Source organism: Galeopterus variegatus, unplaced genomic scaffold, assembly GCF_000696425.1.
Source record: "Galeopterus variegatus unplaced genomic scaffold, G_variegatus-3.0.2 Scaffold1124, whole genome shotgun sequence".
Classification (NCBI taxonomy): Eukaryota; Metazoa; Chordata; class Mammalia; order Dermoptera; family Cynocephalidae; genus Galeopterus; species Galeopterus variegatus.
Window position 1 is genome coordinate 158,079 of NW_007727235.1, and position 24,206 is coordinate 182,284.

Consider the following 24,206-nt stretch of genomic DNA (forward strand, 5'->3'; position numbering starts at 1 on the left):
AAATTTCTCAATGAATTTCTGGATGAACAGACATAGGGGAAGACAGGGCAACTTATTAACAGACCCACAAGTTCAAATGTAGGAGGAAGTAACAGGAAGAGAAATGTCAACTCAGTATGGGGAAGCACTTTCTGTCATCGTACCTGTCTAAGATAGCATGAGATTTTCAGGAAGTGATAGGCTCCCTGTCACTGGAGGTGTTCCAGGAGAGTCCAGATGGCCATTCAGGGAAGGTTTCAGTACCAGTTTGGCATTTGAACCAAGGACTTTTAAGACTGTAGAAAAACACATACCCATATTGATTGCCTTTTTAAAAATCCCTGAATCCATGACCATGAGCCTTAATTAGGCCTTTATATCTTCCAGGAATTTATATTATCTGTCCCTATTCCATTAATTGTCTCACGTCTAGATTGCTATTTCACATGATCTCCTCAACCCCCGACATCTCCTCCACCATCTTCATTCTCAGCTCCTGACCTTGCTTCCTACTTCACTGAGAAAATGGCATCAATCAGAAGAGAGCCTTTGCAGACTCCCACCAAAACATCCTACACCTCCTGGCATCTGCACTCAGATGCTCTTCTTGCACTGGTTGCCATGGATTAACTTTCCACGCCCTTAGCTAGAACCATTTCCTTCCTTTGTACATTAGATCCCATCTCCTTTCCACTACTCAAGGGCATTGCTCCAGCTATTGTTTCTCTCTGTCTTCCTCTCCTCCTCCTTCCCTCACCCTCTTTTTAACTGTTCCACCTTACTAGTTTTTCTGCTCTTGCTCAAAGACACCAGACACACTTGCTGTAGAATCTTTGCTTTGACTGTTTCCATTTTGGGGGGCAAATTCTTCTCAGAGACAACTATTTGTATAACACATAACTCTCTCACTTCCATTTACATTGACTGGATTAACAAAAAAGTCTAACTGTAGGCTCTCTACAAGAACTGCCCAAACCACGAGAATATAGTAAGGGCAAAAGTAAAGGAATGAAAAAACACTACACCATGCAAACACTAACCAAAATAGTGATAGTGTCACTATATTAATTTTGAATAAAATTGACTTTAAGGCAAAATCACCATAGAGATAATGAGAGCTACCTTATGATAACAAAATTTAAAATTGGCCAGCAGGACATAAGAATTCTAAATGCATATGCACCTAATAACATAGCCTTCACAATATGTAAAGCAGAAATCCATGATTATAGTGGGCATTTTAACACACCTCTCTTATTAATTATCTCCTAATATAGGAATGATCTATTTATATCTCTTTCTCTTCTACTATGCTATGAGCGTTCCAAGGTCAGAGACCCTGCCTTAATCATGGTTGTATCCCAGTGATGTGCCAGGAGTAGGGCTGGCCTTCATTCATTAACCTTTGCAGTACGAAACTTCCTCCAGCAATTGTGAGGTCACCATGTTCTGGAGAGCGTTCCAAGGTCAGAGACCCTGCCTTAATCATGGTTGTATCCCAGTGATGTGCCAGGAGAAGGGCTGGCCTTCATTCATTAACCTTTGCAGTACGAAACTTCCTCCAGCAATTGTGAGGTCACCATGTTCTGGAGCAGCACATTCTTTGGGAGTGCTCCTACTCTTAGAAGGGTCTTAGTCTTCTGGATTGAAACCTCTCTCTTTCTTGGTCCCTCTCTGCATCCTAATGGGGCTTGCGTATGGATGGGTTCTGGAGGTCAGAGCTTTGAAACCATGGGTGGTGTTATTTGTACAGAATTTAAAACAGATCAACTTTTTTTTTTTTCCTACAAAGTCATGAGCTGGGCAAGGATTTTATTAGAAGGATCCTTTCTGGGCAATTACCCATCCATTCTCAATAATGTATCTGGGGGTTGGCATTAAGGCTTTTCAATTATTCAAATTGTCAGATTTTTAATTTCCTGGTAAAACTTTTCTGGAAGCTTCCGTTGGAGCTGTTGTGTGTGCTTGATAGCACAGCTAAAACCCTTGCCTCTGTGTTTGGCAGGCTCTTAGCTGAGGGCTATAAATCTGGGCCTATCAAGACCTTTGTGGCTATTTAGAGGCCTTCTGGAGCATTCTGTGTTTCTACAGAGAGATTTAAATGAGAGGGAGGCTGTGAGGAGTTAGAGAGTGTGTAGGTCTTGGTTTCTTTCCGGGTTCTGGGTATAGACCATTTGTACAGTGCACCTGCCCTGTAGCTTTGCCATCTTTATCTGCTGTGCTCTACGTCCTGAGGAGCTGGTCCTCAGACCACATCAGCAGACTCCCTTGCCCACTGGTTGGGTTCTGCACTGGCTGGAGATCAGAGGGAGGAGCAGAGAGAGGTTAGGGAATCTCTTCCCTACGTCCTCCTTTTGAAACCATGGTTTTACGCTTACAGCTTCTGCTGGGTAGCCTCTTCCATGGTTCCATTGGCACCAGTAAGCTGTTTTCCTTCTTGTCCCTCTAGACTGGTTCTATCTGGGATCAGCCCTTGTCCCTAAAGTCAGATCCGGAATCGCTAAGTTCTTGCTTGTGTGCATTGCTGTCACTGGCTTTTGTTCCTGTTCAGCCTTCACGTGAGAGCTCGTCTGTCTCTTCCCTGACTCCTCAAGGCCCCACCTTCACTTCCACCCCTTTCTTCTCCACAACTACCCGACCTTCCACTTTGGAAAAGAGCCCTCCCTCCTCTCGTCCCCATCCTGTGCTTCCTTCTCAGCAGCAGGTGCCCATCCTCCTGTCCCAGTGAACCTCTGCACCTGTACTGAAACTCCAGGGCCTAGACTCAGGCTGACCTGGGTTTGCATCTCTGATCTTCCAGGCACTGGCTGTGTGATCTTGGGAAAGCTATTTAACCTCTCTCAACCAAGTTCCTCCCCTCTAAAGTGGGGCTAATAATAACTACATCATTAGATTGTGGTGAGAAATATAGGAAACAAAGCATGGAAAGTCCTTATAAAGTGGGGCTGATAATCAGGAAGAAGTCAATACTTAATGTAGTAGTTGTTATTTTTATTATTATTTTGTCCTTCTTCCCAAGACCTCACTTCTTCAATTACCCTCAAACCTCATCTTTTCCCCTGAACCCGGGGAGCACAGGAAATGGAGGAAAGACTGGACTCAGAGCTGGAGAGGCCAAAACGGCTTCAGGAGCCATGTCCTTGGCAGGCTTCCTTCCAGAGGGACACCTGAAACTGTCCCAGGCTGGGCAAGCTCCTGGGAATTCATTGGGCCAGAGAAGGTCCACTGAGTCACCTCCTCAATTAGGCACCAAGACTGTGACAGAAGTAGCATTTCCCTGCTGTGTCTTCGCTGAGGTTATCCTGCTGTTTTTGGAAAAGGGGACTGTGTCTTAGCTCAGGATGCATGGCCACTGCTTAGCCTCCCAGGATTCCCTGGGAGCATGGGGTTAAGGAGGCTGGGCAGGAAGGAGTGTGACTGGCCCCACACAGCCCATGCTGGGCTTCACACTGAAAGCCTTTCCTCCCTGAGCAGGAACAACTTTTGATTCATTGTTAGGCAGGCAGAAGCTATGGCCCCTCCCGCTACAGCAATGGTCCTCAAAGTTTAGTGGGCATCTGAATCACCTGGGAGGTTTGTCTGAACACAGCTTATTGTACCCTAGCCCTGGAGTTTCTGGGGTGAGGCCTGAGAATCTGCATGTTTCTATACGATCCAGGAGTTGCTGTTGCTGCCGGTCTAGGACCACTCTTTGAAAAGCACTGCCCTCAAGAGCTGCAAATATGCACAATTGCTATCCTTTGGCATCCTGTTTGAGGGCAGAGCATGACAGAGGAGAAAGGCAAAGGGGCAGGAGTCTTGGATTCTTATTTTTATGAACTTGCTTTGTGGCTGTACTTAGAGGTGGTTCTGGTTGTAAGAAAACATAGCTTGTTACTCTAAGCAAGACAGAATTTTTGGGGGACGATGCTAGAGCATCTCTCTGAATTCGGGGAAGAGTTGAAGAGTTAAGGCTTGGGAAGGGCAGGGCAGCCCTGGGGCCCCTGGAATTCATGTCCCTGCTGCCTAGGGCACTCCAGTCAGGTGATTCAAATTCTAAATGCTGATGAGAGATAATCTGTCCCACAAAGGGAACTTTCCTGACCTCCCCTACTCAGCCAATAAGCCACAACAGGTATGTGGTGGAGGGGACACAGGACAGGGTCAAGTAAACAGGCAGGGCTGCTCCTCAGCCCTCACTGACCTGGACTGAGCAGCCTATGACAGTGACTTTGACCAAGATCTTTCTCCTCCCTGGGCCTCAGTTTCCCTATTTGTAATATGAGGGGTTTGGATTAGAACCTCACCACTAGATCAGTGTTTCTCAAAGGGGGCCTGCATCATATTTACTTGGGATGCTTGAAAAGAGAGACCCACAATGCCCTGTGGTGTGCTGGTAGATGGTCAACAACAGGCTTTCCAAACCAAACCAAACACCCTGATTTGTAGTGTTTGCCTTAAATTCTCCTACCTTGGCCAATACAAGTTTTAAAAAAATGACATCATTTAACTTCATGCTGGAAGAGAGGTGCACCAAACCAAACCAAACACCCTGATTTGTAGTGTTTGCCTTAAATTCTCCTACCTTGGCCAATCCAAGTTTTAAAAAAATGACATCATTTAACTTCATGCTGGAAGAGAGGTGCACGTGGACTCGAGCGCACCATTACTGCTGAATCAGAGCCTCTGAGAGAGGCAAGGGACTCTGCATTTCAGCCCCCCAGGCGATTCTGGTGGATCATAGAATTTCAGTAGCCCAGAGATCTCTGAGGGCCTTTCTGGCCCATTTTTTTTCTCTATTCTAATTATATTACAGGTTCTCATCTGGCTCTGGGAATTGGAGAACATTTTTCCTCTTGAGAGAATTGCAGAGCAAGAGATGAATGGGCCATTGCCCAAGTGTGCCCATGGGTGTCCACGATGGCCTGTCTGAGACTCTGACACTAGATTCTTGTCTCCTCATCATCCGTGAGTGCCCTGTCCTTCCATCATCCTGGAGGCACAGCAGCAACTCGATGTGCACATCTCAGGGATACAGGAAGGGCATGAGGTTGCAGTGGTGGGTACTGGGACCCTTGCCCATTGCTCATCTTTCTAGTGGGGCTGGTATTTCAGCTGTTATTGTGTTGATCTTCTGCTCTGTTATCTCCATCCCTAGAACTGGGAGCCTGCCTGGTCATCAGCTAGTTTTGTGCCGGTCCCTCATCTTGATAACCTTCTCTATGCAGGTGGAGGACAGAGTGGGTGATACCATTTTTGTCTTGAGGTGTGCTGAGGCAGAGAAAGCCATTGCAGAGCCATGAAAGACCTGCCCACCAACAGAAGGGGTGACACAGAAGCTGAGAAGATGGAGGTTGGACAAGGGGAAGTACAAACTGCTGACAGGATTATAAATTCTTTTGTTAGGGAACTTTCAGTAGAAACCACTTATACTCTGAAGTTAGGCTGGAAATTTAATTTTGAAGTTGAATGACCTCTGACTTTTCTCTTATTCTAGAAGGCAGTGGTTCTGAAAGCATGATCTCTAGATCAGTCACATCAACCTCACCCGGGAACTTTGTAGAAATGCCAATTCTTGGGCTCGGAATGTTTCCCCATCTTAGAGCCATTGCCTGAACCACCATGATTCCTGTTTCATTCGTGGGGGTTAAGCTCTTCTCTCAAAAAATCCTTTTCCAATGCTAATGCACCACAGGGCTGCCATATGGAGCCATCCTCTGGCCACAGAACGAATGAGCTGTGACAACAGAAACCACTGAGGAATTCTGGGATGGGGCTGGGACTGGGGGAAGCCACAAGAGATAACAGAGATTGCCGTGGTTATGACAGGCTTGCAGGGACACTCTCTATTGGGGCTGCTTTGGAGGAGGCCCGGGGCTAGCATACCTCTGGCCCTGCTTGGAGATTTCCAGCATAGCATGGAAACCTCAAGCAGTAGACAAGTTCCTTAACTGCTACAAGTAAACTCTTCTGTTTCCCCGTCTGCATGTCAGTTCTCTCAGCTCCCTGGGCTTGGGACTTCACTGTTTGTCCCACATTATGGCCCTGCCCTAACCCCCCTCTCCTCCCATTCCACCAAGATCTTGCCATCTTTCTGCAGTATGGCTCCAGCTCCCTGGGACCTCACATGCTCTTTTCCACCTGGTGCCTGCACTCCTGTGCCATGCCTTGTCCCATGGGCCCTGTCCAACCTCACCTGGGCCTGGAGGGCAGGAACCAAACAGTGGAAGTTGAGAGTCCTCTTTGGCCGGCCTCTCACAGTGCTCAGAGTCTCTGAGGTGCTCCCTACATGGAGTTTGTGATCCCCATAGTAGAGTGTAGCTGAGCCTTCTTTCAGTGGCCATGTAGGTTATGCTGGGGAAAACTGGATTTGGAGCGGAGGCTGGGAGTTGACGATGGGACTGGCTGACTGGAGTGTAAACCTGAAGTCTTTCCTCCATTTAGGTCAGAACTTGTCCTTCCTGAAGTGACGTGTGAAGTTGGTGGATTTGGGATACGCCATGTGAGAAGGGGAAGAACACGGAGTCTGGCCGGAGCAGACCTTTGCCTGATGCGGCTCTGGACCATTCCTGAGACTCCTATTTTGGTCTAGGTAGAATAAGCTGTTTGATTCTTTGAAGTTGATACGACAAGCAAACAGAAAGGACATTGTTGGGAGGGAGGGGACCAAAAACACCATTTCCATGCAGAAAGCCTACCATAGCCACCACAACTGCCATGGCTGCTGCAAAAGCAGCTAGTCTCTATAGCAGCAGTCACAGCCACCATGCAGATGGCACACCAGAATCTCAACTGCATTGACACAAGGAGAGGCACCAGCAAAGACCAAAAAAAAAAAAAGAAGAATAGGAGGTCCTCTCTGTCCACAAAGCACACTCCAGAGTAGTAGCAGCAGCATGTGATTTACGATAATAGGGGAGGACTTGATCACACGTGTCTCAGTATTGGACAGATCATCTAGACAACAAACTATCAGAGGAACAGTTAATCTATCAGATGAAGAGAACAAATCCATGATTATTAGAGGGGGAAGGGGGAAGATTGGATAAGGAGCAAAAAGAGTAAGTATGATTTGTAACAATAAATATGCTAAAAAAAAATAAATTAAAAAAATAAAGAAACCAAACTCAAAACTCTTTTGGAAAAGAGAAAAATTAATAATAAACATTTTTGAAGAGGCAAAAAAAGAAGAATCTGTTCGTGGTGTGCCTCTGAGTGTGTGCATGTGTCTCTACCCGCGTGTCTCCCTGTGCACCTATGAGGGTTCCCAAGCATATCTGAGTAGAGTCTACCTTCTTCTCCCCAGCTGGGAGACCACAGATAGGTAATTTAAACCACTTGACCTCCATTTTCCTTGTCTGTATAATGGGAATAATAATGACTTCTACAAAAAGTTACCATGATGGCAAAATAAAACAATGCACATAAGCCTCTTAGAGTAGTTCCTGGTGCTCAGGTGTTAGGCTGTTATCACCAGATGCTTTATGCAAATTACTTAACCTCCCATGCCTCAGTTTCCTTGTGCGTAAGATAGAAATAATACCAGATCCTAGTGCTATTATGAGGAGTAGAGAAGTTGGTACCTGCACAGAACTTAGTACCACTCAATAAACATTAGTGATTAGAATGCTCATTATCTTTTGGCGTACGGATATGTCTAGGTGAGAATCTCTGAGTCTGTGAATGTCTTTGTGCATGTCTTTCTGCTGGTATGTGTGTATATGTGTATGTTTGTTTTGTGGCCAGGCAGGCCCCTCTCTCTGGATGGAGTTTGCTGTTGGCCCAAGCCTGGACTCCCTGAGCCAGCCAGGGCTGGCGCCAGGGATGGAATTTCCATTAAGAATTAAGCAGGACAGCACTGGGAAGCCAGGAAGGCAGAGCGGAGGGGGTGTAGGGGGATGCTGCTTCAACTCTGAGCTCCTGAACTGCCTTGGAGAAGGTCTCTGCCAGCTTTGCCTTCATTCACAGGCCTTCTGGGGCCATGGCCCAGAAGGATGGGCAGGGAGAGAGAGGCTGTGCACAGGGGCCTCTGTAAGGAGACTTGGATTTGCTGTGGCTACGACTGCAGCCATGAGGCGCCCCCCCAGCAATGGAGAGGCAGCCAGCGAAGGTCCAGGTGGCTGGGGCCTATGGGAAGTCCAGGAGTCCAGGAGGCTGTGCTGTGCTGTACGTATTTGGGAAGGTGGATGTGTGTGTGTGTGTATGTGTGTGTGTTTGTGTGTGTGTGGTGTATGTTGGGGAATGCAAGAAGGGAGGGCATTTATGTCAAATGACTCAAGGGAACATCTAACAAACCAAGTCTCTTTCTCTCTTGCCCTGAAACCCAGGCACAGAGTTTGGACCTGGAAATAAAAGACCTTTGAGGCCTTTTGCTAACACTGATGCTATAGTGTTTGTAAGTTCCATTCCATTTCTAGCATGTTAAAAAATTATTTTAGTTTTCCAGTTACTTTTACATCTTTCACCTCATTATGTACTTTGCACAACCTTATGAGCTAGGCAGAGATTATTATGATCCCCATAATATGGGAAAATGAAGCTCAGAGAGGTTAAGTGACTTGTCCAAAGATACACAGCTAGAAAGTAGTAGAGGCAGGATGCAAAGCCAGGTGTCCTCAAAGCCCTTTGAGGACAAAGTCCAGACTATTTTATTATACCACTTGACCTATCAGAAACAGACTCGGAAAGAAGATCTGCCTATTTGAGGAAGGCTATGGCTCCAGTGTCAATGCCCAGCCAAGTGGCTGGCTGGAGTCCCCAAGCCCTGTCCTCAGGCCCTGAGACAGCCCTTGTTGAGACAGAAACTGAAGCCCCCATTCAGGGGACTGGGAAGTAAAATTGGGCTGTCCGGGACTGGTTGAGGCTAGAGTCGAAGTTGCCTTGTCTGAGGGGAATGACTTGGCTAACTACAGAGCCCCAGGCCCCCAGGGAACTGGGGCAGGTGAATTAATGTCAGGGGCTGCTATGTGTTCAAGGCCAGGGAGTAACAGTCACTTCCAGCCAGAACCTGGACAAGGGAACAGGGGTTATTAGCATTAAGGAAGAGAAGGGTGAGGTGGGACCCTGGGGTGGTCACTGTGTCATGGAGATGGACTTGATCATCCTCTCCCTGAACACATAGTGTGAGCACCCTGACATAGTTTGTACATGAGGGATTTAGTTTAGGTGCCAGGGAGAACTTTCTGTCAAGAGGGTTCAAGCTTTGGAATAGGGCCCAAGGAAAGCCAGAGACTGCCTTTTCTTGGTGATGCCCGAGAAGAGGTAGAGGCACTCCAGGCCCCTGGGGATTCATGGCAGGGTGGAAAGAATTGGACGGAATGACCTCGAAACTTCCTTCCAGTTCAAGAATGCAACATTCCTGAGCTTTTGGGTAGGAACCAGGCTTCTCTAGACTTAGCCATTTGACACAGAGTCCAGAGGGGCATAGGCAGTCTGATGTGCCCAACTTAGAAGGAGTCTGCAACAACTCCTTGTCATTTTTGGCAGGTCCGTGATTTGGAGGGTGACTTAGGTTCCAAAGGGAAGCACCTGTGGTGCATAGACCTAGTCGCATTCCAGGTCTTTGGAGGTTGCTCAAAGTTAGGCGGAGCAGAGCATGGGAACTGCTCCCAAATCCCTCCTCGTTTGGTTTCAGCTCCAAGGGATCGCGGCACATTCCCTTCCCGTCTCCAGATGCTGGCATGCGGGGCACATGTGGGCGCCCCCGCCCGGACGGCTCCCGGGTGATTACCCGCCTTGACTCTGGCCCGGCCCGGGGGTGAGCCGGGTCTCTAATTAGGCCTGACCGCGTCCCCATTCCAGCGCTTCCACAGATGAGAGCGCGATGTTTCCATTGCCGAAATAGCCCTCGCGGCCCAGCTGAGTCTCGCAGGCAGCGGTGCCTGACGCGGGACAGAGGCTTGGCAGGAGCGCAGCGGGCGGGGGACAGAGGGCGGGGCGGGGGGCAGCGGGCGGCCCCCTCGGGCTGGGCCGGCGGAGCGGCCACTTTGCCTCGGGAGCTCCAGCTGCGCCCTGCCACCGCTGGCCGCTCGCACGCTCAGAGTAAGTGGACGCGCTCCTCTGGCTGGATTCAGGGGCTGCTGCTGGATCTGCCAGCCTAGTTGGGGACAGAGCTGGTTTGTGACTTTTGGATAGTAGGTGTAAGTGTGTGGGTTGGAGCGCTTGTGAGTGGGAGGGAGTGTGTCTGGGCTGAGATGTCAGCATGTGGAATTTTCTAACCAGTGCCCTGGAGTGTGGGTGGACAAGTGTGCCCACAGGTGGCTGCGTGTCTGTGTGGCACCTGTGCCATGGGTGGACCTCGTCTGTACCTGTGGAAGTGCATTCCTGCGTGTGGTAGCAAGCCCTCCGTGTGGGCTGGGCCAGTCCACGTGTGGATGGGTGGCTGTGTGTGAGAGTGAGCCTGTGAAGGCAGACACAGGAGGATAAGGAGCGTTATCTGAACTCCGACTTTCTAGGGTGACCTGACTTGTCCCCTGCAAGGGTATCTTCTCTGTGGGTTATGTGGCTTTGGTTTCTCAGGGCTTTGAGCAGGACAGGAGCACAGAGCGCTCACCCAACACTGGAGTGAATGGGGATTTGAATGACCTCTCCTGGCTGCGCCAGAGTACCCCACTCTCACGCCAGGAGAAGAGGCAGCAGGACAAGGAGATGAGCAGACACACGGCCACGGCCATGGCCATGCTCAGCCACTCACTGGCACTCACGGTGTCCCCACACCCACATGCTTGCAGCTGCGTATGCGTACGCACATCCCTGCCCACATGTGCTGTTCTTACAGGTCTTACACTCTCTTTCAGGACATCTATGAAAGTGCTCACACATCTTCAACGTGTACACCGGGGACAACAACATGTATGCAACATGCACTCACACTGTAAAATGCATATGCACACACGTACCCCTGGCTTGACCCCACCCTCAGCTTTTAGACCCCCCCTTTTAACCCTTTTAGCCCACATGTGGTACCGCTGATAATGGGGCCAAGATATTGGCCTTGGTAGGGAATATCTTAAGTCAGGGGCTTTTGCAGGGGGGTCAAGGCAGATGGTGATATGATGCCTTGAGGGTGTCCCATTTAATCTGAATCTGAGGCTGCCCATGGAGCTCAGCCAGAGAGCATCCTTGGGCCTCAAAGACTGGGACTTAGAAGCAGCGTTTGCTGTTTTAGAGGTGAAAAGGCAGGTCTCACAAGACAAGTGGGCCAGGCTAAGATATGAGGCAGAGCTCAGCACCTGTAATTTGCTCCAGGCTCTGGTTTATACTCTGGATTGCTCCTGCTGTAGAAAAGCAGTGAGCCTTCCAGGCATCTGCGGTCTGGTGGGGGGATAGCCTTTTGCTCTGCTCCTCTTGTTTCTTCCAGCAGTTATCTCTTTTCTTGACAGAATTTTCTTCTCCATGCTGCCTTCCCCTGGGGACCACTGGGGACACCCTAAACTGTGCTTGGAAGAATAAGTGTCCCAAAATATCAGCTGATGGTGGTGATTATTATTATTATTATTATAGTTATTATTATTTTTGTTCTTATGGCTTCTAGACATCTCTCATTCTGTCCATTGTCTTGTTGACAGGCAGCAGTGAGGTACCCAGACTAAATGTGCTCCTTGAATTGGGAAGGTAGACAGACCGTATTGACCTTCTTCTTTCTTAGTGTTTATGGTTTAGTTTAAGGGGTGCCTGAGCCTCACCCACCAACTCCCTTAATATGCAGGACACCAAGTCCAGTTCAACCACTTCCTAAGGGGAGTGCTGGGATCTATCTTCCCCTTAGCCTGGTTTTAGGCCTGACCCTTGGGGGTGTTAAATAAGAGCAGGCTGTGGTCAGTCCAGCAGGCTTCCTGCAGAGTGAAGGTGGGGGGGGAAGGGTGTATTTCCCTATTGTGTTTCCCTTCTCACTCTGGCTGCTAGGAAGCTCTTAGTCTATCATATTGCTCCATTCTAGAAACTGTGTTGGTTGGAACCATGGCTTTGACTTCTAATTTCTGCTTTAACAACTTTATAGAATATACAACTTTAACTGTAAACTCCCACATCCTTTGCAGAAGGAGATCAGAATAAATAAAGGAACAACCAGCAACTGAGCATTCTATTGGCTTCTGAAGATGGGCATCCCACTGCATGGGTTTTTGGGGGGAAATCCCCAATTTCAAATATTTCATTTGGTTTTCAAACCATATGTCTCAATTTTGGCTACTGTATCTTTGGACTCTGATTCGTGACCATGTCTTGGGGTTTTTCTTCCCAGCAGCTTTGGGAGATAATGCCCATCTCTGTGCTGGCCCGGACAATGGAGATTGTTGAGAATGAATTGGGCCATTGATAAGCACCCCCTGCTTTGAGTGCTTCAGCTGCCAGCTCCTCCCTGTCTCAAAAGCTCAAGTGTCTGAATGCCCGAAGCAGTTTGACATTTGCCCTAAGCCTGGCTCTGGCCCCATGGCCACCCCTTCCTCATGTGACCCTGTCTAGCCCAGGAATCTGCCGGGAGGTCTGTGTCTCTTGGATCTGAGCCCTGCTTCCAGCATGGACCACACCATCTCTGATCAGGGATAACCCTCGAGGAACTGGAGCTTGGGATGAGGAGCTCGAACTTTGGAGTATGGAGGGGATTTCCTGTCCCTCCCCTAGGTCTGTGAGGCCATAGTCCAGTTCTCAGCCCTTTATCTTTCCCCATAAGAAGTCTCAAGTCCGCCAAATGGTCAGGGAGTCATTTGTCACCTCTTACCTGTCCGAGACATCAGTCACCAGGGATATCTGAATGCAGGGCGGGGCTTTGACTGTGTTGCAGAGTTTATGAAACTTATAATTCACTTCAAGACTGATCATTTTACCCTGCCCATGGCCCTTAGTGTTTAGAAAGGGGAATGCTGGAGGGCAATTCTCAGCGCCAAAGAATGATTGGAACAACTGGGCTTTGGGGCACTGTGTTAGGGTCATTTCTCAGTATGTGTTGTCAACCTAAGCTGGTGGTTGCTGCCCCACATTCAAGATTAGTTCTCTCAGAAACATTGATCACAAAGTGGGTTAGAAGACATGCCTTTTGACCTGGTTCTGGGTAATGTGCTGGTGGCTTCATATAGGTGAGAGGTTTGTTCCTTCCCAGGTAAATGTCATCTCAGAAAGGTAAGATTAAGACTTGATTGCATCTCTGCTGAGAATTCATACTGTTTAGATCCTGGCTGTTCCCTGGACTTTAAGCTCAGTCAAGTGAAAACAGGCTTAAAATCCAGCAAGAGGGCATCACATAAGATGGGAAGAACTTCTGCAGGGGAGGGTGGCTCAGGGTTACTGCATTTATTTAGTATCTACTAAAGACCAGCTCCTTTTTTAGGTTCTTTGCATCTTCTGTTTCATGAAACCTCTACAACAATGCTATGAAATAGGTACTGCTATTTTAAAGATGAGGAAAGGTTACATGATTAGCCCAGGGTCAGAGCTCCAGCAGTTCCTTCCCAGGGCTGTCTGACTCCAGAGTCTTCAGTGAATGTGCTCTGCCCACTCAGGGAGACTGGGAACTCCCCATTTTGAAGGTCTTGAAAGCAGGAAAAAACATCTCTTTGGGAAGACATGGAAAGAGACTAAGGGCCTGACTTGTATGTCTGGTCCCAGAATCTGAACGGCGTCAGCATCACTGGGCTTTCCAGCCTCAAGGAGACTACTGCTCTGGGGGAAGCAGGAAGAGGGGTGGTGTGGGAAAGGCCTCCTGGGCTGGGCAGGGGTCCTCTTCCTCTCTCCTCCCCCCATCATCATGGGGTGGGCAGCAGTGGACTTCTCTGGCTCTATTTCTCCCCTGGAGCAATCTCTGTCCTGGGACCCAAGCCTCCACCTAGACTCTGCAATTTAGCAAGCCCGGTCTCCCCTCCCTCAGCTCCAGGGTCCCCTTAGTGCCAAGCTCTGGGGGAGTCCTGGAGCCTTTGAGGACATCTCTGGGCAGGACAGACCCTGTCCATCATGATGCATTGTCTGTAGGTGTCAGCAGTTTGGCTGGGTAGTTGTGTATAGTGTTCACTTTCTGCTGGGGGAGTGGAGATTTTGTCTTACAAAGCAAATATCCTGGGTTTGGAAACCATGTGAAATGTGGCCTGTGGTCTGAGGGTGTGAGCTGCATTGTGGGTCTGTGTATGGTGCCAGTTTAAAAGGCACTGTTGAGTGGCAGAAGCATCAACTCAGACCTTTTTGTTTCTTCTGATGGAGGGTCAGAGGTGGACAGTTCATGCTTGCAACATACAGAGAAAAGAGCATGGCTTTGCAGCCAGACAGACCTGACTTGGAGCCTCAGTTTCTTCATCTGTAAAATGGGGTTCTTCAAAATGCAATAGTAATGCTAGAACCAGAAAATTTATTTGAAACATAGTGTCTAGCATAGAATAGGCAAGCCATAAAAGGCAGTATTCCTCCTTCCCGTCACACCCACCTTCTGTGAAAGAACACTGGGCTTATTGGCAGAGATCTGGATTCCAGCTGCAGCTTTGCCTCTGGGTACACTGTGTTATCTTGGATAAAGTCACTTACCCTCTCTGGGTATCCTTTTCCTTGTGAGTAAAATGAGGGTAGAACTCATTTTCTTCATTCCTCTGTATTTTTTGAGGATAATGAAAGAGACTTGGAAGATCCAGAAAGTTCGGTTAACACTGACTCATTTCTTCATGGCTCAAATATTAATTGACATCCTTTGCTGTGCCAGGACCTGTGCAAGGCATTGGGGTTAGGGTGAGTAGGGAATATCTGGCCCTCAAGCAGCAGTCAGACCATGTGGCAAGACAGAATTTTAAACAAAGTCCTGTTTGTGGGACAGGATCAAAGCAGGTACTGGAGGCATTGGTGTGTCGGAGAGGAAGTGCCATCTCCAACTGGGGCAATCAGAAAGGCCTTCCCAGAGGTAAAAGTGCTTGGTCTGGATCTTGAAAGATAACAGGAAGTTGCCAGGAAGATACGAAGAGGGCATTCCAGGCAGAGAGACCAGCGTGTGCTAAGGCACCGAGCTCTGCAGAGTGTGGTAAGAATGCGTGGGGGTTTTAAGTAGTTAGATTGCAGCGTAAGTGTGGGTGTTCGGTAGTGATGGAAAGTGAGATGGGAGACGTTACAAAGAACTGTGGATGAATTGCTGTGAGACAGTGTTTGGATTTTTATCATGATATTTATGGGCAGGCACTAAGTTATTTTAAGCAGGGGAGGGTCAAGGTTGGATATGGGCTCACTCATTCATTCAACAAACATTTATTTAAGGCTTACTATTTCTATGTGACTTTTAATTTTGATATCATATCAAACTTAATGGAAATTTTTAAGACTGGTATAAGAAATCTCTCTTTATCTGTATCCCTCAATTTATATAATGTTCCATTTACTTTATCATTCTATTCCCTCTGTCTCCAATAATATGAAAATACCATTTTTATTATTTATGTATATTTTTGTTTATATCATTTTCATTTCATTGCTGTATATTATTATATTTATCATCTTATTATATATGTGTATATGAGAGTACCTCAAAAAGTTCATGGAAAGATTTGCATTATCTTTTAATTCTATTTTGAGGTACCCTCGTATATGAATACATATAAAAATGTTTATATTTCTGATCAATTTAAGAGTAGATCGGAGACATGATTCTTCTTTACCCCTAAATACTTCAATGTGTATTTCCTTAAAAAAAAAAAGATACTCTCTTACCACAGTACAATTCTGTCCCAATAATGTTTTTATGGCTCCCCCATCTCCCTCCCCCCTTCAGGGTCCAATCCACAGGTTGTGTTTAGTTGTCACGTCTCTTTATTCCCCTTCAATCCAGAGCAATTCTTGTGCTTTATCTTTCTTGATCTTTATGTTTTTGAATAGTGCAGTCCAGTTATTATGTTAAATAATAAAAACCTCAAATCGGGTTTGTCAGATGGTTCTGCATGATGAATTCAAGATGCACATTTTGGGCAGGAATACCATTGAAGTGAGGTTATGTCCTCTCCAGTCTTCATATCAGCGAGCACAGGATGTGGGGACTGTCCCAGGGCTGTATCACTTGCTTAAGGTAATGTCCACGGTTTCTCCACTGTGTAATTACTGTTTTTTCCCTTTATAATTAATGAGTAATTTGTGGAGGGATACTTTGAGACTATGTATATATCCTGTTCCTCATCAAACTTATACCCACTAATTTTATCATCATTGATAATTTTGAGTTCATTATTTCCTCTGTATTTATTAGTTGGCATTCTACTTTAGGAAAGACCTTTCCTCCTGCGTCCCTCCCTCCTTTCCTTTCTTCCTGTCACTTGGGACTCATGGATTCTTCATTACTCAATAAGTTATAATAAATTACTACCTTTTTTTTGATGTTCACATTGCCCTAGGTTTGATCACTGGGGGCTCTGCAAGCTGGCTCCTGTTTCTTTTTGACTTGTCCCCAGGCAGTAGCTTCTGGGCACCAGCTGGGACATTGAAGGTGGTGGATACCCTCCCGTAGGGAGCCAGGCATCGCTGTGCATGGACAAGGAGGTAGGGCAGGTGCATTCTGAGTCCCTAGTGAAAGAAAGGAAGGAAGGGAGGGAGAGAGGAGGAAAAGGTCCTTCTTACAGTAAAATGCCAACTGGTAAAGATATCTGCTGTAGCAAGAAGTTACAGGCTCATTTTGTGCTTTTCTTGCTCCAGCCCTGGAATTAGCCATTTGCTCAAGGAGTCTTGGGTCCTTTCAGTGGAGAATGAGAGTTAGAAACCAAGAGTTGGATGCTCCGTGTGCTCCTTTGTTATTGCCTCTATGCTCTCTTAGCAAACAGTGCTAGGACATACATGTACTCACATATTTATTTCTGAAATAAACAAAGACAATAAATTGTTATGGGTTTTTGGAAGGAAAAAATCCAAGTGACTGAGACGGAGAGTAATAGGGCAGGGGTGCTTTAGATGGGTGGTGAGGGAGGGCCTCTTTCAGGAGGCAGTATTTAGAAAGACCTGTAGCACGAGGTGGATAGATTGGAAGGAGAAGGAGCCTGGAGGCTGCTTTAATTATCCAGGCAGTAATTACAAGGGCCTAAACCAAGTCAGGGTGGAGAGGAGGTAGAATCAACAGGACACTGTGACTGGTGAATGCAGAAAGTGAGGGAGATGGAGTCAAGAGGACTCCGGGCTGATGTTTCAAAGGCCTCTCAATCTCAACATGTTTAAAATGGAGTGTCTGGTTCTTTCCCTACACTAGCCTCCTCTTACCTGGCCCTGCTCAGGTATTTCAGATCTCCTTGAATGGCTCCTTTATCCATGCAGCTGCACAAGTCAGAGAGACCTGGCAATCACCCCTGACACCCCTCTCCCTCAAAGCCCATACGCAATCCATCCCCACGTTCTGTTGGTGTTAGCTTGTAAATATCTCTCAGATCTATCGCTTCTCTCCAGCTCCACCAGCATCACCCTAGTTCAAGGTAGCAGCCAGAGTGCATTTCAAAACACTACTCCATTCATCTCATTTCCCTCCTTAAAAATACTTCAGTTGCTTCCTATTGATATTAAGATAAAGACCAAACTCTTTAATAAGTCCTCTGAAGTCTCGCTTGTCTGGCCCCTGCCACCCTGAAAACACTACTCCATTCATCTCATTTCCCTCCTTAAAAATACTTCAGTTGCTTCCTATTGATCTTAAGATAAAGACCAAACTCTTTAATAAGTCCTCTGAAGTCTCGCTTGTCTGGCCCCTGCCACCCTGCCCTACTTTCTCCTACACAGCACTCCCCTTGCTTTCCCTCCCACACTGGCCTTGGCTCAGTCTCTGTGCCTTTGGTGGACTGGTGGCAGGTGACATCTAATTCCTGGATGAGTCTGAGAAGCTCCCTGGAAGAGGTGGCTTCATCACATGGCATCTCTGAGCTGTGGCTTCTCTATCTACCCCTATCTCTAGTTTGTAGAGTATACAGGATATATGAGGGGTCTCCAGGTGGCCCTGTCTTGGCTCCTTGGCTACTTGCATTAAAGATGGTTACAAATCCTATGAAGACTCCTTGGAGCTAAAGAGTTACTTGTATGATACACAGTGGTCAGGAGCTGCCAACCTCCTCCCCACCCCTGAGACTGCACTAGAGATAGGCAGAAAGAGAATACAGAGAGCTGGTCTTCTGAAGCCCAGTGAGCCATCCTGGCAAAGACGTCATTAGCACTAGGACAGAGAAGCCCATTTAGTCCCTCCGACTCACCCACTATTGCAAGTCCCTCCCTCACTCACTCATTCAACTATTTCATCTTCATTCAGTCACTTACCCAGCCCCTGCCTATCTGTCACCCACTTATCCTTCCACTAACAAGTCACCCTCACCCCACTCTCCTCCATCCCTTTTTTCTATGGTCCTCACAGCCCAGAAGCCCGGGCAAGGAGACCATCAGGGGTGAGAAGATGTTACTGTGCTGGCTGAGTGCTGGGTGATTGCAGGGCGTTAGCAGAAACAATGGGGGACCAGAAGCTGCTGCACTGATTACTCCTCTTGTCTCACTCTCTGCTTTTCTGGCTTCCCCTCTCTCAGTGGCAGTGAGAGCTTAGGAATTAGGCTCCTTGATCAAGTAGATGTAATTGGTAGCTGGGCTCTGCAGAGGTGCTAGGGACTCCGGCCTGAGGGTAAGGAGAAACACAGCTCTCCATGAGCTCTGCTGTGGAAAAGAGGTTGCTTTTGTCTTCTTCTTCATTTTCTACGATGATTGCGCTTTAACCCTGTGGAATTTGCAGAGAGGCAGGGGGGGTGGGTGGGAAAGCAATATTTTAAAATGTGGTATTTAGAAACCAGGCAGTGGACTAATCCTGGCTCTGCTCCTCCAGAAGCTGCTCTTTCAGTCCTCTGAGGGCTGTCATTTACAAAGAGCTCCTCAGAATGTGTGCTGTCCATCTGCTGCAGTGGCAGATGGCACTGGAACTGAGCAGACATAGGGCAGTGGCAGCCACATCAGATAAGAGCATCTTGGAAAAATGCCCAAAGATGCCAAGGGTCTAACTCATTCACTCATTCCCTCTCTCACTCATTCATTCAACAAGTATCTACTTAGCCCCTACTGTATGCCGTGTATTGTTCTCAGCACTGGAAACACAGCAGTGAGCAGAACACCAGTTTCATGCCCTTGTAGGATTCACTTTTTGGTTTAGGAAGACAGGCAGTAAAAAGGCTGATATGTAAAGTTTGCAAAATGGTGACTGCTGTGGAGAAATGTGAAGAATGGTAAAGGAGTGCCGAGGGTGGGAGGGGTTTGTACATTTATCCAGCGTCAGGAGGTTCTCTCTGATGAGCAGACATTGAGGCAGGGGCCAGGCAAAAGTGAAAGGGCAAGCTTGTGAATATCTGGGGGAAGAGCAGGCAGATAGAAGAGTAACAGCAAAGACCCTGAGGCAAGGTTGGGGACGAGCATGAAGGTCACCGTGACTGGAGTGAAGTGCAAGACGGGAGAGCAGAAGGAGTTGAGACCAGTTATGGGGGCCGGAGTGCGAAGGCTCCTGTGCATTACCTGAGGAACCTTGGTTTTTAATCTGCATGATGTGAGTGGACATTGGAAGGTTTGGAGCAGAAAAATGACATGCTGTGGCTGCTATGAAGATTGTGGGGGGTTGGAGGAGGAGAGATAGATTAGGAGCCTATTGTAATTTCCGTGAGAGGTGATGGTGGCTGGGACAAGGTTCACTTACTCATTCATTTATGCATCATTTCTTTTCTTTTTTTTTTTTTTAAGATGACCGGTAAGGAGATCTTAACCCTTGACTTGGTGTTGTCAGCACCACGCTCAGCCAGTGAGCTAACCGGCCATCCCTATATAGGGATCCGAACCCGTGGCCTTGGTGTCATCAGCACCACACTCTCCCAAGTGAGCCACGGGCTGGCCCTATCATTTCATTTTTTATTCTTCAAATGTCTGTGTAACAATGCCTCTGTGTGAGGCCCTTCATCACTATTCTTTCATTCCTTTAATCCCCCAGTGATCTTCATTGTCCAGCTGTCTTCATGGCTTTTAACAAGTCTTCACCTGTTGCATGTAGAGCATTGTGCCAGATGCTGGCAGATATGAGCATATTCTTGTGGGCCTTAGGCACTAGCAGGGAGACAAGATGCGCCCACAGGAGATCACCAATCAGTTATGAAACCAAGCAGGCCCCAGCAAACGCAAGACGAGTGATGTCAACACCTCAGTATTCTAGGAGCCCTGTGGGCCAGCGGTCAGAGTTAGCCTCTGGGTGGAGGCCACACTTAAGCTGAATCTTGACAGGTGGAGAGGGCAAGTCAGTCCTGAAGAATGACAGGAAGCTTGCCCTGAAGCTTGAACGTAAGGGACATACTGGGGAGTATAGGGCAATTATGATAAAAAGAGGTGGGGAGGGCTAGAAACAGGGTCCAGAGAGTCATGAGCACCAGGCTTAGGAGTTCAGACCTGAATTGAGAAACGCTGGGCAGACATAGGTTTTCAAGGAGATTTTACAACGAGAACTGTGTTTTAAAAGGCTGAAACTAACATCAGAATGAGGAGGGATAGGCTGGGGGTCAGGAGGTCAGCAAGAAGACTATTGCCTTGTGTGAGACTTCTTGAATTTATGGCCAGCAGGGATCCTCAGGTTGGCAGCACTGTTGGGGTAGCTCCCAGATGTATAGTGGGCAGGGATGCAATGATGTGGGGGCTTTAATGGCGAACACAAACAGTAGGAGATGTGAGTGGCAGTCACTGGGACAAACCCCAGATGTCTCCTGTCACTTGAAGCCATCTTTGAGCGAGGAACACAGAGCAGCCTGTGTTCTGGGCAGAGCAAGATGGAGAAAAGAATCTGGTCTCTGCCCATGAATGACTCTTTTAGAGTTAGCTTCTAGGTGGAGAAGTCATTGGATTGTAGGGATGTTAGATTCAGAGCAGGAGCTCATCTAATCCAGCCCTCTACTCTTACAGTTGGGAAATTGGAGGTCCGGAGAAGGGGCATAAATTGTCCAAGGCCATATAGTGCACTTGTGACAGAGAAAGGTCAAGCATTTCATTGAACTCATGCTGAAGGAATTACTATGTTTTATTTAATTATGCATTTACATATCTCTTTGAAGAGGAAATTCTAAGAAGAAGAAAATTGTTTTATTCATCTCTTTCTCTATCATCTAGCTGGGGCTTCATACAGAGCAGATGCTCTGCCTGACCCTCAGGACCACACTTGTCCCAGACCAAGGCAGGATGTTAGACCGGTCTCAGAGATGGCCAGAGTGGGATCAGAAAGAGCAGCCCAAGGATGGGGATAGAGCCTGGCCCAGGATCCCTTACTCACTCATACGGGTTGGCCCTTGCCAAGTTTCTACTTCAGTTCCACTCACAGCCCTTCCCAGAGTCTCACCAGTGGCCATGAACGTGAGTGCGTAAAGACGGTTGCTGCTATGAAGGTGCCTGCTGAGAGGAAGAGGGAAGACAGCGTGGGTGAGAAACTGGGGTGTCCTGTGCCTGAGGCCACTGGAAGAGGAGAAAGCCCCTGCCTCGCTCAAGAGAGAGTAGCCCACAGGGAGATTGGCAGCCTCTGGCAGGCACCTGGGATGCATTTTCAGGGCTTAAGTCCAGTGCTTAGTCTGGCTTGAGGCTGGATCCCCAGGGACTTCACCAAACCCACTAATTTGCTCCCCTGCTGTCCCAAGGAGCTAAAAGCCACTTCTTTAAGAACAGTGTCTCCCCATGGCATGCAGAAGTCTATGGCTTCACAGCAAGATGTCAGACAGAAGCCTGCATCCCTACGTTCAGGGTCCTAGTGGGGAGGGCTAAAGCTGGAGACCATTTCCTGAAAAGTCAGAAGGATTTGGGCCTTAGCTTCTGCCAGCCCAGGCCCCAGCGGTTGCGTCAGTGTTGGATAGGTAACTGGTCCTTAAGTTCTTGGTCAACACGTCCTGTTTGTCTTGTGCTGTAGAATTGGCAGGAGGATTTTCACATGGAGGGAGTGAGTTATACTTGTGAGTAAGCTCACAGGAAAATAAGTGTCCCAGGTTCTGCATCCCTTGGTGAATGCCCTGGGGGAGGCAGCAGTGTTTTCTTTAGCTGTGGGGTCAACATGCCTTCCAAGGTGTCATTCATGGGCCAGGCCAGGTTTTGGATGGAGCTTGAGAGGAAGGCTAGAAAGAACTTGGGTTCTAATCTGGGTTCAGCCTCACATTTGCTATGTGACTTGGGCAAATCATTTGCCCTCTTGGGGCCTCAGTTTCCTTTTGCATGTAAACTACAGGGTTGGAAGAGATAATTCCTGAGGACATGTCCTGCTGTAATATTCCAGATTTCTTGCTTACATTATGCCAACAGGAATTTTGATTAAGACCCTGACTTCCAAATTTCTATCCTGGCCTAAGTCTGATTTTTCAATTTGCCTGAAATTCTGCTTTTATAGATTCATTTAGTGGACTCTTATTTCCATAGACCATATTGCTTAACAAAATCACTTCTATTTTTATGGCCTCATATCGGGATACAAAGCAGTATTGCAGTGTCATACCCATTATTATATTTTGATCTTTAAACAACTTTGCCAGGTAGTCAAATATTTATTATTATCCCTAGTTTGCATATGAGGAAAGAGGCTCAGAGAGGTTGAGTTACTTGACTCATGTTGGACAGTTAGTTACTGGCAGAGCTGAGACCAGGCTGCAGGTTTCTTGGCTGCTAGTCTGTGCTCTTTTGGTGTCACTCTTTGGGTTTGGGAAGGGGAATCATAAGGATTTCATGGGCTGGGGGTTGTAGTATTCACCAGCTGACATAAATATCAGGATGAGAGCATCTGTTGCCACAAACCTGTACCACGTAGGGCTGCAGTGTTCTTAGCCTGGGGCTTCCCCGCCCTGCCTCCTGGGCCTCATGGTGAGGGGCTGGGCTGGTTCCTGTGCCCCAAGATGCAAAGGTCAGGGCAGCAGCAGGCACTCTGCAGCAGCTTTTACCTGATCCTGCCCTGCTGTCTGCTGTTTTAGCAGGGTGGTGGGTATCTGGCCAAGGTCAGGGCCTCTTCTCTTTTCTAGAAGCTTTTTCTTCTGCTTGGTCCTGGAGCTGGCTTGGCTCTTTCTTTTTCTTCTGGTTACAGAAAGGGGCTCTTAAAGGAACCCTCTTAGCTTGTTTCTGGCTCAATCCAGCCAGATCATTGCTCTGGGGCAAGAGGGAGCCTCAGCGGCAGAGTGTGTGGGCAAGAAGGAACTCTCCCCTCACAGACCAGGCGGGAGCCACAGTGGCATTATCTGCCTCCCCAACCCCCCAGTTCGTTTTCTGCTTGTGGTTTGGGATGGGTGCGTGTGTGACTTCTGAATCTGTTGCCCTCCATCTGCCCCTCCTCTGTCATTAATCAAGTTGCCATATTTGCTTGGGTCTATTTTGGTGCTCGCTAAATCTATTGCAGGGTCAGCATCATATTGTATTTACTATTTTTAAACAGGACTTACTATCTGGCAGGAATAGTCCCCCCAATTTCTTTTTCAGGAATATTTTGGCTATACATTTCAGATTCAACTTTTCAAGTTCTAGGAAAAAATCCTGTAGAGATTTGATCAGAATTGCACTGAATCTATAGATCAGTTTACGGCAAATTGATATTTTCCCATCATGTACATGATACTTCATATCCATGAACTGTCTCTTAATTTATCTTGGCCTGCTTTAATGTCTTCTAATAATGCTTTACGATTTTCTCAGTAAGGGGCTTGCTCACGTTAAGATTCATTTTCATGCATCTTATATATTTTTGCTGCTCTTGTGAATGATCTCTCTTCTAAATTTCACTCTATGTGTACGCTGGTGTCCAGAACTACACTTGACTTTTGTATATCCATTTCCAGACAAGTTTCTAAGTTCTTTTATGAATTAAAATTATTTATTTGTTGATGCTTTGGGGTTTTCTGTGTAGACAGTGAGAGTGGATTGCTAGTTCATATGACATTTTTATAAGAATTAGTCTGGGGGGCACACAAACAGACCCATAGACCCTTAGCTTGCCCGGTGGGCTGCAGGTTTGTGTGTGGTGGGCCAGCCTTGCGTAGGGCACGTGGCTGGGTGAACACAGCAGAGACCACTTTCAGCCTCCAGGCATTCCCTTGTCTGTGTGCTGCTGTGCAAGGCTGATGTCACAGCCCTGTGGAAAACTGTTATCAACAGCAAATTATGACAGTTTTGTTTCTTCCCATTCTTACACATTTTCTTTCTGTCTACACTAGCTGAACTCTCTAATAAAATAATGAATAGCAGTTGGTGAGAGTTGTGCGTCTTTATTTTGTTTCTGATCTCACAGGAAATACTTTCAACATGTCATCATTAAG

General features: G+C 47.3%; 1 protein-coding gene across 1 annotated transcript in view; it reads left to right on the plus strand.

Annotated features, from left to right (window-relative positions):
- The first annotated feature begins 8,028 nt into the window (after positions 1-8,028).
- INSC (inscuteable homolog (Drosophila)) overlaps positions 8,029-24,206 on the plus strand; it is a 145,550-nt gene continuing 129,372 nt past the window's right edge. The window contains exon 1 of the mRNA XM_008574984.1: positions 8,029-8,124. Within this exon, the coding sequence (XP_008573206.1) occupies positions 8,029-8,124 (96 nt within the window). The remainder of the gene's footprint in view (positions 8,125-24,206) is intronic.